Source organism: Ictalurus furcatus, chromosome 15 (genome assembly GCF_023375685.1).
Source record: "Ictalurus furcatus strain D&B chromosome 15, Billie_1.0, whole genome shotgun sequence".
Taxonomy (NCBI): domain Eukaryota; kingdom Metazoa; phylum Chordata; class Actinopteri; order Siluriformes; family Ictaluridae; genus Ictalurus; species Ictalurus furcatus.
This window is the reverse complement of record NC_071269.1, coordinates 23,088,934-23,104,850: the sequence shown is the minus strand read 5'-3', so window position 1 is coordinate 23,104,850 and position 15,917 is coordinate 23,088,934. Positions and strand designations below refer to the sequence as shown.

The window sequence follows — 15,917 nt, the reverse complement described above, 5'->3', positions numbered from 1 at the left end:
CCCCCCAGCGTAATAACTTCCTGTTGTACTACTACCTCCTCTCTAACAGGGTTTCAGCTTACACCTCGAGCTATTCTTTCTAGCATGAGGGTATGTTTTACAGTACGTCTGCTAAATGGTGTAAATGTGAAGGCTCTGTTAGTACCATGTACTAGATTCTGATACCAGAGACTGAAATAAAAGCTGAAATACCGTCGGGTCGCTATAAAATAAGCAGTTGTCTTTAGACGCAATGTAAACATTTTGCCGATAAAACGAAAAAATGCTGACGCAGCAAACACATTACACGTCATGGTGAGACATTTCATGTGTAAGTATCTATATAAATGATATTTATCCACATTCTCGATCTTAGCGTTAATTCAAGAAACATTAGCTAATTAGCTAATTGTGCAACATGTCGGATTTAGCCGACATGAACACGTATCTGGTTAACGGTACCTTTGATTAGCCTGTTAGCCTTGACTTAGCCTTGAGCGTGCATTTGGATTGGGATCCCAATTGGATTTGGATTGGGACCCAGAAAAAAAAAAGTTGTAGGAGCGCGCTGTCAGATGTGAAGCCCGTATGGACAAAGAAAGACCACGTTGATTAACATGGGAGCGCAACATATTTCCTACGTTCATTTATGCAGGTCAGGGTTGCTGTGGTTTGGAACACACACACACACACACACAATGAAGACATAAGAAACTACAAGTCACAGTGTATGGACTCGTATGGTATAACTTTGGGTTTTTATTTACATCTTCACAACAACAACAATAGTAAAAAAAAATGTATGCCATTCTATTCAGAATGCACTGCAACCCCTTTTATTCTGTCACATATTAAAAGAAAAAGGGTTTTGACTGCACAGGGGTGTCTGTAGTGCACATTTGGTTGCCTATCTAGGGCTCTAATGTGCCATATCTATGGGATAAACATGTCTCAGTTGAGAAAAATGGTTCATTCAGACTTTTTGACCCAACTGTGTGATTCTGAGGTTAACACTGTGTGGTTCACCGATTAACACTGTAATGTTAAAGATACCGTGATTACATGCCAATTCCCATCCACCAGCCAGCTCTCCCCTATCATATAACAACTTCCAACCAGAAGGGTGAAGGCTAACACGTCTTTCCTCAGACACATGAAGACAGCCAACTGTTTTTTTTTTCCTCTCGAACAGCTGCTCATGATGTGTCACAGGGCAGCGTAACACACACAGAGGAAAGCGCTATCCGCCGTCTTCCGCATCCACAAGCTCACCGATGTCTACGATTGGTTAGTGTCACTGTGATTGACAGGGGAGGGAGAGTAAGCCATCCCGCCCACCCGGAGAGCGCAGCCAATTTTGCTCCCTTGGCTCCCAGCCACGGATGGATTCAAACTCACGATATCACGGCAATATGGCGAAGCTTTTCTGTTGCGTCACTTGGGAGCCTCTCTTTTCTCTAAATTATCTTTAAACCCTTTTCCTGATTTGGTCTGAACGGATAGCACAACCGCAATCCTGGATTCGGCAAATACCAAATATCAAATCAATATTTTTTTACAAGAGGCATCTGAAATTCTGAGCTTTTTGGATCCTCTGTTGTAACCGCATTAATGAAAATGGACTACACGGTTTAATCAGGATTGAAATACATGTCTCCAAGGCTGCCCAATGAAATGAAATGTTTCCCATCTGTCTCAGACAAACTCGGACAGGCAGGCAAGAAGAAGACAGTGGGGCTTTGGTTCAGTGGTGTGTTGAATATACCCTCGTCAGCTTCTCCACTTTAGATGAGGGATCGAATCTACATCACTATAGATCACATGTGTCAAACTCAAGGCCCGCCACGTTATTTTATCTGGCCCGTGAGAACGTGATAGGTGCAGGATTGTCTTAACATACATTTTTGCTGTTCTCATTCCCAACTTGTAAAATACCGACGATTTGTCACGCCCCGAGGCGTCTGATACTGACGCAAAAGGGACCCCTCCACGTCTGTATGAAACGTTCTCAATTGACTCCAATGTAAACCCGCCCGCGGCGGTAAGAGACGCTCAGAGCAGACGCTCCAGCCGTCCATTCACTTCAATAATAACCCGTTCACGGCAATATATGACGCTGTAAGCATCAATCAATCAAATCAGTAAATAATAATAAATCAATCTGATTGGCAGAGGGTCCTCGGTTCTCCAATCAGATTGAAGCTCAGAGCGTCATATATCGCCCTATAGAATAGATTCTAGAACAGTTCAGCTTATTTACCAAGCGCAAATAACTGTATAATTCACAGAAATTATACTTCGTGAAGGGGAAGCTGATGAAGGCATATTAAAAACAGTACTGATTATTGTCTAAGGCGTCCCTTCCCTCATTGAGGGAAACTGAAGGCTGGCCCTGGAGATTTATTTATTTTTTTTTAAACGATTTATAAAAACAAGATTGTCCCAGCTTCTTAATAAAGCTACCTGTAAGATGCTAACGTTAGCATTTCCATAGAAAATCTCTAACTCACAGCGTGTCATTCTCCAAATGGTCACAGTGTAGCTGCCTCAGACTTTCATCTTTAATGTTCACCTGGTTCCAATGTCTGACTTTATGGCATTTAGAATCTGAAGTTGGGAAACCGTCCCAGGACGAATTCCCCAACTCCGATGAAATAAACGACCTGTGCGATGCCGAATAACGGCGCGATGACGAGCGCTCTGCAGCCGGCACCCTTCAGAAGAGCAGCGGGGCCTTCTTTACGGACGATCTTACTGCAAGAAGACAAGCACACCAGAAAGCGACGTTTTAGAAGAAAAAAAAAAGGCAGTGGAATTGATTTCAATTGATTTCAATTTTTTTTTTCATTTTGAATGAATACGTTAACGATAAACCGCTAAGCTATGAGTGTTAACTTTGGCTGTAGCACATACTGCGAACTATAACCACTACTCACTTAGCTATAACCTCCAACAATGTATGTACTGTAATCACTAAGATATGATGCTAATCCCAAACCTGAATGCTAACCACTAAGGTACACCTACTAAAACCAACCAATAGCCGTAAATGCTAGGACACAACCACCAAACCCACCTGTAATAATTAACCGCAAAGGTACAATTACTATCAAAGTGTGCATCTCAATCAGCTCCCTAGTTCAGTAGTCAGAGCACTGACTCAGAGTCGGACATTTTAAGAACTGTCTCAATCGCAAAATTCTCCCAGTGCACTGGAACGTTTGCTCCCTGAAAAATCCCACAATGCACTGCAAAAAAATGTTCCCTTACTGGAAATGACGCCATGTTTTCGGAAGTCTTTCAGCTCAAAACTCTCAGCGATTTCGTCTACAAACATAAGTGGCTTGTTATCATTGTTGTAGCTCTCAAACGATTACTTACTTGAGTGATTTTCTAACTTTATTTGACGTTCTATATACGATTTGTTTGAGTCTAACAACTTCCAAGTGTTTACTGACTTTAAAACATCCACTAGCGAGACTACGACTGCTAACCCTACACAAAACTGCTTAACTACAACCAAATACACGCTAACCTCCTCAAGTATCATTGCCAACCAAGCCATACAATTCTACCTTCAAAACTATGCTAACCCTGTTTGTAAGTAATAATTCCACTTGTGTCTGCTAACTGCTAAGCTAGTTTATGCTAGTTTATGCTAGTTTAGGCTAACCACTAGACTATGACTGCTAACCCCAATCTATTACATCAAGTTTGGTGTAGTTATTATAACTTTTAAAATAAGGTCGCATTTACAAATTGAACCTATTTTTCCAGTTTCGGATTTGTAGTATTTAGTATAAAGAAATGTGTCTTTCATTTTAACTTCAACAACAATCATGTTAATACCTAATTTGCAAACATACTGTGACATTATTCCCTACGAATAATTAAGAACTCGATCGTATCTAGCCACCATAGATTGTTGAGACCAGCTATCATAGCTGACATTGTGTAGTGCATGTATAACAAGGACATTCGTTAGGTGATGGTAATGGTGAATTGTATGGTGTCAGTAGTCATGGTTACTCTACCTGACACAGTCCATCACCCCGCTGTACGTCTCCTCGTGTGCGCCTGTACTGAGCGACTGCAGCCTTGTCTTCACCACTGATACAGAGAGACAAGTTTTCCTCACTCGACAAATGTCCTCACAAGATCACATGTGTCAGATATTCCTATCCTTGTGGGGACATTTTTTAAAAAGCATACCGAAAGAAAAACACGAACACACTCTTACCATCACAGGGACTGACTGCGATAGCAGCTACACATCCAGCACCACAGCCTGAAGCGAAGTTCCAATAAAACGGCGCGTTTTCAGCCTCTGATGGTTTTCCCAACTGGTTCAGGTGAGCAAACAGAGGGAAGTAGATGACGGAAAATGGAATATCCCTGAGGAAAAAAAAACAACAACACAAGGATCAGCATGTACGTGATAACAGGAACTGGTTTGTCTCATGGACGCTGCACAACATTATTAAATGTAACATACAGTCGCCTTCAAAGCTATTAGATCGGCAAGGCCAATTAATATTATTTCGCTGTAGACGGAAGACATTTTGGGTTTGAGATCAAAAGACGAATATGAGAAGAGAGTTTAGAATTTCAGCTTTTGTTTCCTGGTATTTCTATGTAGACGTGTTAAACAACATAAAACACAGCACATGTTGTATCAGACCACCCCATTTTTAGGCGGGCAAAAATATTGGAACATGTGACTGACGGGTCTTTCTTGTTACCCAGGTGTGTCCTGTTAGATTGATTGTTTAAACAGTAAATACCCCTGAATATCTACTCTTGGTTTAAGCTTTCAGTTTCACCTCTGAAGACTGCATTTGTTGTTAAAAAGGATAAACCAACATGAAGAGCAGAGAGCTGTCTATGGGAGAAAAGCAAGCCATTCTGAGGTTTTATGTTGTTTAACACGTCTAGATGTAAATACCAGGAAATAGAAGCTGAAATCCTAATCTCTTGTCTCATATCCATCTTTTGATCTCAAACCCAAATGTCTTTAGTGTACAGCACAAACAATTGAATTAGCCCTTTAGTTTTGATAGTTTCAGAGGGGACGGTAAACAGTTAAAAATATGACGAAATAAAAAAAAAAAATTGTAATTGTTGACAAATTATTGTGGTGTAACAGCAATGGAACGCTTCTTCAGGATGTAATATTTTAGGAAAAGAAATAACTTTGGTGTGGTAACAGTAACTCATCGTATTTTATTCCTTACTCGTCGTATAAGCTGCTATCATGAAGAGACGACATAAAAAGAACGTATGTGACTAAAACATATGGCATTACAACACAAATCAAGACCACACCATGGATTCTTTAGGCCTAATCAATTTTATACTTGACTGTGAATCAAATAAACAGTTTAGAAAATAATGAAATGTACAAAATGGTCCTTTACCCCAAATATAGCCGATAAACTGAGACATTTTTGCTCCCTGAAGTTTGGCTCTTTAGCATATATATCTACAAGTTTAACATTGGTCCAGGGGTTTTATTGTTTTCATTATTTCAAGCAGTCTTGCTTATGAAGTTTTTGACATTCTCTTATTAAGCAAAATGGACCAAAAGGACGTCTCAGTGTTAAAACTGCAGTAGACCATCACCTAGGAAGTGTGGATCCAGATTTCCAAACACTTATATGGCCAAAAGTTTGTGGACTCCTGTCCATCACATCCATACGTGGGTCTTTCCATGTAAATCTAGTCTAAAGCCTTCTCAGAAGAGTGGAGGTTATTATAACAGCTGGATTTGGATGTTCAAAAAGCACATACGTGTATGATTGGTCAGGTGTTCACATACTTTTGGCCATATAGTGTAAATTTCCTATTTGATTAGTGTGTTTCATTTTCAATACAGACTTATCATTTTACTTCAAAATTATTTATGTACAAATAAATGGTAAACTAATGTAGTAGCTATAACCTCCCTTACTTGTTAGCCACATTAGTCCGGTACAAAACTAAAGATGCAAACTTCAGAAACTAACCATATCTTGGCAGATCTTTACATTTCAGCTATGTGAAGTTGTAGACACTTTCTGTAGGCTGAACTATTTTGTGGTACCTCATTAGCGTGGCTCCGAGTCCTTTATAAAGCCCCTGAACGCCGTGAGTGCGCAGTAACTCCTGTGTGATCTGTAGGGCCGAGGTTCTTCTGATGTGTGTGGTTGGTCCGAGGCTGTAGGCACAGTTTATCACCGTGCTTCCTGCTCCGAACTTCAGAGCCGGGATCACAGCTACATTCCTCTGAGCCACTGCAGGAGGTACACAACACACACAACCAGTCAGAACACACTATACTTTACTCATATTCGTGAAAATGTGTGAATGTAGCCATATGTGGTAGAATTATTGGCACCCCTATAGAACATTTCAAATGAATGCAAGCAAACTGTCTTGAAGAAAAAGAGAAAAAAAAACAAACATTAATCTAGTGTCTAATGCACTATTTAAAGTACACACACATGTTCCTGTTTCTGTATTTCATGTATATTAATTAACACGCACACACAAATGAAAATAATCTCAGTACTCAGTCTCAGTACTCTCGTGATAATGACTCGGGGAAAATAAATTAGTCCAAAATAAATGAAGACAAATAAAGACTAGCCATTGAATCAGGAGAAAAGTGACGACGCCCTATAAAAGGAGGAAGTATTAGTGTGTGTGTGTGGTAGCCGACATGGCTGAGCTGCGTTACTGGAGGATATAGTGAATGCTTAGGACGCTTAGGACGGTGCCAATAAATTTTGTATATATAGCCGAGATTAACGTTTGTCTCACCAAGCCTTCCTGCATCCTGAAGTTGAATTTTGAGCATCTCCATGGGTGTGGTTATGATCACCTGACACACTCCCGCTCCACATCCTGCCAGCATCTCTTTAAATACACTCAATCTGGAGCTGCAGTGATTTAAAAAAAAGACACGCCGTATTCATTACGATCCTATATTTATATCCAATACATGATGACTGAGCTGTCATGAATGTATATACTAAAGGGAGCTGTTGCACATTATATTTCTAATTCGATGTAATGATCGACTGGATGAACGTACTCTCCTTTGCTGAGTTGATGACGGAAAAAGTCGTTAGCGGCTAGTTTAATGGCCTTCTCGGGGGTCACCAGGGTCAAATTGACTGCTGCTCCTGTAGAAACACAGAGAATTACCCATTAATGATATCTGATTATATATCACACGCTAACAATCATGCTTAATAACTAGCCACGATACACTCCTCTACTGCTCTCAGTCAATCAATATTAATCAGTTCATCAATATTAGTGAACAGTGGTTTAATTTTATTGGAGAAATAAAGTTTTTACCTCTATACATGCCGAAATAGCCTTCAGACCGAACCGTCTTGATCAGACAGTCCATCCTAATCAAAGATAACATACATTACGGTAAGGTTTGAAGACAAAATACTTTCACGACTGTTTATAATTTTACTATAAAACTGCATTATAAGGCCAAAGGTTTGTGGACACCTGACCATCACACCCGCATGTGCTTGTTGAACATCTAGTCCCATTTTGATGTAATAATAATTTCCATAAGATCTTCTGGAAAGGCTTTCAGATAAATTTTGGAACGTGGCTGTGGGGATTTGTGATCATTCAGATACAAGAGCATTAACGAGATCAGGCACCGATGGCTCCAGTTCCAGTTCATCCCAAAGGTGTTCAGTGGGGTTGAGGTCAGGGCTCTGTGCAGAACATTCGAGTTCTTCCAGTCCAACCTTGGCAAACCATGTCTTCACAGAGCTCATGCTGGAACAGGTTTGGGATCTCTTAGTTCCAGTGAAGTGAAATTGAAACACTGCAGCGTACAAAGACATTCGATACAATTGTGCGCTTCCAACTTTGTGGAAACAGTTTAAAGAAGAACTACAACACATGAGTGTGATGGTCAGGTGTCCACAGACTTCTGGTTATACAGTGTATATACTGTATATATGATTATGTAATGACCATAAACTACAGAAAAGGATACATGACATGGTTTAAATTAATACTGTGTAAGTATAGTAGATAGAATTTTGCACATTACACATAGCTATGTGGGGGTGGTTTCAGGTTTGACCCCCCACCTCCATATTTTATGACAGATCCAAATGTCTATTCTTGGCTGGTTAACATAACACACAGACAGAGCTGAGATATATATATATATATATATATATATATATATGCCCAATTAATATTTTGTGCAAGAATCGGAGGCTCAAAAGTTCAATCAAGTCATCATTATTATTTGTCCATATTTAAGCATAAGTATATTAAGTGTATATATATATATATATATATATATATATATATATATATATATATATATATAAGTATATAAGCATATTAAGTATATCGGTACGACTGTACAGTGATCCCTCTCTGCAATTAATCCTGAGCAACACTACTGATTTCAGTATACCAAATGCATCCCGAGTTATCACCATCTCATATTACTCTCTTCACATTTCATTTTTAAAATAGTCATTTAAAGAAAATAACAGAAAACTGACATGGAGAAGGCAACAGTGGCAGCAGCAACGACACATCAGTCAATATCAGGGCAGTGGTGGCTTGACGGTTAAGTCTCTGGGAAGCTTGGGGGTTGAAGCCCCAGCACTACCAAGCTGCCACTGTTGGGCCCTTGAGCAAGGCCCTTAACCCTCTCTGCTCCAGGGGGCGCTGTATCATGGCTGACCCTGTGCTCTGACCCCAGCTTCCTGACATATTGAGGTATGCGAAGAAAAGACTTTCACTGTGCTGTAATGTATATGTGACCAATAAAGACTCATTATTATTATTATTATCCTGTGATTTCTGTTGTTATACTGCGGTATGTTTTCTAATTTATGGCCTATGGAAGTATAAAGGTAAACTATCAACAGCTGTGAACATCCATCAACAACATCTGGTTTTCCTATTTATATTTGTTGCTACAGCAATCATAGTTTACTGGATGTACTGATACAGAACAGAAAACAGATATTTATACTACCCAGGTAGCAACCTGATGTGAGGACGATATCAGCCGTTCGTAAGTTTGCCCATTGGGCCGACAGTAGAATTGATAGTTTTTCAGTCTGCGTTAAATCCACCTGACTAATGCTGGATCAACCTGTGTCAACTTTGCCATTGGGTCAGGTTTGGCAGGGTTGGCATTAAAAGTGCTCCTTTGCTAATATTTGCTGCTGTTTTATAGGTAGGTGCCAACACAGCCACCCAGAATAGATGTTAGTCCAATATCAGTTTGCTACCCCGGGTAGATACGGATTTCCGTTTCCAACTGAAGACTTAAAAAGACTTTGCTTGCATTTCTTCTGTTTGTAAGTCGCTTTGGATAAAAGCGTCTGCCAAATGAATACATGCAAATGTGACTGTAAAAAAATCCTCTCTCAGCCAACTTATTGTGAAACATTTGGCTTTAACCACGACACGTTTTAGATCAAACTAACTGATAATACTCTGCACGAACGTGAAATGAAGCAAACTACGGTAATAAGCTAAGAAGAGAATTTGACTGGCAGGTGGTCACATGACTGTGTAGTGTAGTATAATAAGGTATAAATCTTGAGGGAATACAGTACATACTGGTGCAGTATGAAGTCTAACACAGCATTTAGGACAGATGTATAGCTTAGAGGGCTGGCACAGATATATACACTCACACACACACACACTCACACACACAAGTTGGCGGGATGATAAAGCGGTGTTACATCAGCCGTAATCCATTGCTTGGAAACCTGCCACTAGGAAAACAGAGGAAACAGGTTGTGCAGTTTGTTTGGAGTAGAAACCTGCTCTGACTTGCTCATTTTAAAACATCGCCGAGCCCTTTTCTCCCTCACTTTATACTAGATTTGACTTTTTTTAACAAGGTGCATTTGTGCATAGTGTGTGTGTGTGTGTGTGTGTTGTAAAGATAAGCCAATGCATTAAGGTGAAACAGAAAGGAGTGAGGATGTGATCGTACATGTTTTTGTACACTTGCTGGCTGCTGCGTTGATTCTGAAGTCTCGTTTTGGCCAAATCGATGGGGAACACACACGTGACTCCGACCATCCCTGCTACACCTCCGTTAATGAGCTTTGCAGGAAGACTAGACAGAGAGGGGGGGGGGGGGGAATACAGAGGAATGAGAGTTACATTAGTTTATAGTTAAGATGTGTTTTATCGTATACGTTCGAAGGCATTTGAATATGATAACCTGGCTAATCTAGTCTGATTCCCATCTAACCTGTTAGGGCTAGTAGGCTTTAGTATATCTAGAGTCTGATTTGACGTTGGGGGAGCAATACGGTTTCGATAAATATCACAAGAAATTCTTACGTGACACTTTTCCTGACTGAACGCTAAAAAAATTCTACTTTTGAACAAATCATGTATTCGTGTACACGCTGAATAACCTTGAATCATTGTCTTTACAAGGGTTCGGACTGTCGAACAGCTGTTCTGATAAAAAAGCAAAGGGGTTACTGCCAAAATAACTGTGGTTACTGTTAATAGTAGGTGTGTCAACACAAATTCTTTCATTGTTGCCCTCCAGGTTAATCCTCCGAACTAAACTATGTGAAGAAACCGCACGAAATGCACTGTGTGTGAACCTGTTTTTCATGCCATATCCTTACCGTTTGATGGAAGATTTGCATTGACCTAATTTATTTATTTATTTATTTATTTATTTATTTATTTATATATTCATGTAGACCTTTTCTTTATGAAATGCGTTATACTAAAAAAAAAAAATAAAAAAAAAAAATAAAATTCTGTGTAGTTCATTTTTCATACCTGACTTTCTTGGTTAAACATATTTAAGTATATAAAAGCACGTATCATGCCTGCAGTATCTCAGATTTCACACACATACATACTGTATCTATGAAGTTAAGAGTACACATTACTGAGCTTTAACACATTAACAGATATAAATATAGATTTATAAATATTTTCCTACCTGACTGGTTGCTGAGCCATGGTTACTCGTGGTCGGGGGTGTGTGTGTGTGGGTCTGAGGCAGGAGCAGAGCAGACTGCCAATGTGGCAGGGCTTTATATAGGGGGACACACACCTTACAGCTTGGAGCTATGCAGCATGACTCCTCCCACTCCCCTCCCCTCCCATACACAAAAGTTTGTCTTACTATCTTTGCGAGGACCTTTTATTAACGTCAACTTTTCCTCATAGGTACCAGCTGACTGTCAGATATTCCTATCTTTGTGGGGACATTGGACATTGGATCCACGATATAATTACATGCTTACAATATATACAGTACTTAAACTATGATTGTAGGTTACATGTTACGCCATATGCATGACCCACACACACACACACACACACACACACACACGCATGCATTCATTCATTCATTCATTCATTACTGGAAATGAATAGTTAAAAATCTTTATTTATATCTGAATAATCACTATTAATGTCATGTGATATTACACCGAAAGTTTCTTATTTAAAACTGAGATGTTTTAATGTCAGTACCTCTGTAAAAGACTGTTTCTAGGGTGGGGCTACATGTGAGATCGGATTGATGTCACTAAATACACTTCAGTGACTTTGAACCAATCACTCTTTATTTGCTATTCATTAAAAGATAATGAGAACACGTTTTTACACACAGAACCTGCGTCCATGACATCTGGTTATGTAACGTATCTGATGTTATGGTTAAACAGATCATGGTCATTATAGTGAGGAAGGAAGGGTGGAGTGTTGTGTCAAGATCTTAATTTGATCTTACTATATATATATATATATATATATATATATATATATATATATATATATATATATATATATATATATATATATATATATATATATATATATATTATGAGCTTACCAGCATCGATATCGACACATCCACATTACTGGCCTTAAATAGCTAAATAACATTCTACATATTATATACTATTAATACATTTTCCGTTAATTATCATGAATGAAGTATTTTTTTATTGAAAGAGACACACATTAAATGTAGCCTATTCCTCAATTATTTTATCACATATTTTATTTATTATCTACACTGAAACATGTCATTGGCTTTTGAAGCCTCTTTCTGGAATTATGGACATTTCTCTGGCTGCATACTTGAAAATGAACAATGTTCACATAATGTGTTTGACATACTGTTTTTGGGCCTGGTTTTATAATGAGTACTTCCTGCCTTCATAGTACTGAGTACATACTGTGCCGTCACAAAGTGGAACTCCTGCACAAGTTCAATTTAAAAAAAAAAGAGAGAGAGATACATTCTCTTGTACACGCCAACCAGCAATCAGTGTGGTTTAATGGCGCGTGATGATCACACACCATACCGTTTCAGATACGTTAATCATACAACACACACATGCTCCCACAATAGTGCACTGTGTAGTCCATAGTCTGTGGTTTGGGACACCACCAAACCTCAGGCTTGTGTGTGTGTTAATGTCAGTAGACCTATATCTTACTGTAGGTCTGACCTGGTTTCCCACTGAAGCTAAGCAGGGTTGAGCCTGGGTAGTACCTGGATGGGAGACCTCCTGGGGGAAAACTAAGGAGGTATTAGTGAAGCCAGTAGGGGGTGCTCACCCTGTGGTCCGTGTGGGTCCTAATGCCCTGCTATAGTGATAGGGACACTGCTGTTTTTCGGCTGAGACGTTAAACTGAGGTCCTGACTCTCTGTAGTCATTAAAAATCCCAGGACGCGTTTACTTATCGTAAAAGAGTAGGGGTGTAACCCGGTGTCCTGGTGAAATTCCCTCGTTGGCCCTTCTCTATCATGGCCCCCTAATAATCCTCCTCTCTTCTGTCGTTGCATCATCCAGGTGGATCCTACGCACTAGTGGTGGTTGAGGAGACCCTCCCCCCCATACTATGTAAAGGGCTTTGAGTGTCTAGAAAAGCTCTATATAAATGTAAATGTATTTATAGGGTAAATGCTCAGTCAGATCTAGGGACAGACAGCAGATAGATAGATAGATAAAGAGTTAGGGTTAACCCTAAAAATGTCTGCAATTCCTACACAGTTAATGCAATATTTTTGTTAAACCCCTCGAATTAAAGCTGAAAGTCTACACTTCAATCACATCCTGATTGCTTCATTTATTGAAGTCATTTCAAATCACATTTCAAATCCGTTGTGGTGGTGGTGTGCAGAGGTAAAATTACACGTGTCACTGTCCAAATATATATGGACCAGGTAGATAGATAAGTAGATAGATATTCGATAGGTAGACAGACTGCACCACATACCAACAAAAAAATAGACTCTGCGCACGGGTCTCCATCGATGGACAGTTCATGATTTCAGCTGAATAGACTGCATGTCGAGACTGTGGTAAATTTCCTGATTCCACAGTTGCACTATTTGTTATATCATATAGCGTACGGTTACAGAAGGGAATTATTTATAATCGCACTATCTGAAGTCACCCAGATGAGACTGGTTCCTGTCAAGGGTTTTTCCTCATACCATCTCAGGGAGTTTTTCCCTCACCACCGTCGCCTCAGGGTTGTTCATTAGGGATACACTTATCAATTTAAAATGTAGACCTGAAATTGATATATTTCTGTAAAGCTGCTTTGTGACAATGTAAAGTGTGAAACGCGCTATACAGATAAAACTGAATTGAATTGAAAAACTACATATCCCACAATCCTCCGCCAAACAATGACCTAAAACCCAGTCAGATGACCTGTCACATGATCCTCTACCTGGTTCTACTTCCCCAGAGTTCCAATCACAACCACCTGTTCCCAATCAGCCCGTAATCACTCAGTCATAAATAACCCGGACTTTCAGTGACTCTTTGCGAAGTCTTGCTCCTAGCGCTCCAAGAATGATGTTACTCAGCTCAGTGTTAGCGGTTGAATGATGAACTTCGCCATGCGAGTAACTGTGTTGATCAATAAATTGAAGTTTTGGTCATTAAGACTTGAGGAAAATCATTTTATATCTTTAAACTGAAATGCACGTTGATTGGAGAACCCAGAACCGTCCCAAAGGCATTTACATGATCACAATGCGAACGGCAAAATGGGGAAGCAAATCTTTTTTTTTTTTTTTTTAAAAGAAGGAGACGAAGAAGAAGAACAGGATAACCAGGAAGACAAAATTATAATTATGTGTTCCTTTTACATTTTCAGAGACTGGATCTTACATCTAAACCTATCTCTCCAGTTTCAGAGTCAATGCTGCCAATAGATTTGATTTTTAAAATGCATAAGGCACATAACTATATTTAAAAAGATCCGTTGGTCATTTACTGACACAGTAACATCTGCCTGTCAGCAACAGACTGAATACTGAAAGCTGGAAAGCATCGAGGCTTGTTGGCAAGAGCGAGAGCATTCTCAAAATGTAGATTAGATTACATTAAGCACAGGCAGCTCAGTGTCATTGTTTACTATCATGATTATTAATAGTAGCGTGTAGTCCCTTAACCCATCAGGAGTCTGTTTTTGATACTTAGGTTTAATAATCCATAAAAATCCCCACATTTCAAATACATACGTGGTTTTATTTTTCAGCACAGACAGTCTAAGCACTGCTGAATGACCAAACCAAACCAAACCAGACCAAACTCGTGTGCACACTGAATTAAAAAAAATAAATTAATAAAATGTATGATTGGTCAGAAAGTTTTGTTTGAAAGTCGAACTTGAAATGTGAACACAAAACCGTTAAGGGGTGATGGTTTAAAATCTAAAAGGAAAAGAAAAAATGATGGATTCGTAATCGTGACCCCCCCCCCCCCCCCCCACCACCATATTAACCCACAGATCTTTGTGACAAAACACCAAAATACCTCGCTACACCAAATAATTCCTACGTTATTAAACATCGTTTCTCATGGCACTGGCACCGTGACAGACACACCAGGTTCAGATTCTGTCCCAAGCCTAATGAAAACATTCATGATTATCGGCAATTGTAAATGTGTATGAAGTGTGTATAAGGCAGAACATATTCCCCTGTAATTCTACTGCTGTTAGTATATAAGCAGAAAGTTTTAAAGCGGTAGTGCAGAATAACAGCAACTGATGGGAGAAACTCAACAGGGCTAATTTAAGATGCGTAACATAATATAGAGCAGATGATTGAGTTAAACTAGGTCAGATTGAAACATGACCTTCTTCTATGAAGTGATTTACGAACAGCATCAGCATGGGCCCACAGCTGCTTTATAATCATATCCTAAAATATTATATGTTTATGGTGAAGGGTTTTTTTTCTTATTAGAATTCATTCCGACAAGTCAATTCAACTTTAAATAACATACGCAGATAGGATATGACTGCAAATAGAAGTCTCTAGAAAACTATAACCTTACGCTGTTATTGACTGCTTATTCGCTTGCTAGTCGATTAGCTTGCTAGTTAATTGGCTAATCGGGCAGTTGGTGGTCTGTAAAGCTCAAATCGAAGACAAAGGGACATTAAACATACATGACCCCCTAGTTACACAGTCATGTGACTTCCTGTGCAGTTTCCTCAGAATTGCAAAGAGTTCATGTTCATTTTTAGGCTTAGCTAGTTATGATATTCAAAAATACTTGACAGTAGTAAGTGGCGCATAAATGCTCGTTTACTAATCAGAAAAGGGGTCCCGTAAAAGTAAAAAGAATTATGAATTCAGACTGTTTCTTTAAGAAAACAATGAGCTCACAGTCACTTTGGTCGTTACCACGTGATACAATAATCCTGTGGACAATGTGATGCCTCTGTTGAATTTATTAATAATAAATGAACCCTTAATCACTGTGGTTCGGAGTGTATAAGCAGTATCAGGTTGAAGCCTGGTGCTAAAAGGTTGAAGTCTGATACTGTATAGGTAATGGAAAAACAGAGAAAAAGAGGTGGGACCTGAGGAAAAAAAAGGCTCCCAATCATGGTCCTGGTCCTGGAGAATG

The 15,917-nt window shown here is 39.3% G+C and overlaps 1 protein-coding gene across 1 annotated transcript; it reads right to left on the bottom strand.

Annotated features, from left to right (window-relative positions):
• Window positions 1–700: 700 nt before the first annotated feature.
• Window positions 701–11,126, bottom strand: slc25a55b (solute carrier family 25 member 55b). The gene is made up of 9 exons (XM_053642636.1): window positions 10,961–11,126; window positions 9,980–10,105; window positions 7,324–7,379; window positions 7,055–7,145; window positions 6,781–6,899; window positions 6,062–6,251; window positions 4,220–4,374; window positions 4,014–4,089; window positions 701–2,733 (listed from the first exon to the last, which is right to left on the bottom strand). The coding sequence occupies exons 1-9, from the start codon at window positions 10,978–10,980 to the stop codon at window positions 2,580–2,582; spliced, it is 987 nt and encodes a 328-aa protein (XP_053498611.1). The 5' UTR covers window positions 10,981–11,126; the 3' UTR covers window positions 701–2,579.
• Between the last annotated feature and the right edge of the window lie 4,791 nt (window positions 11,127–15,917).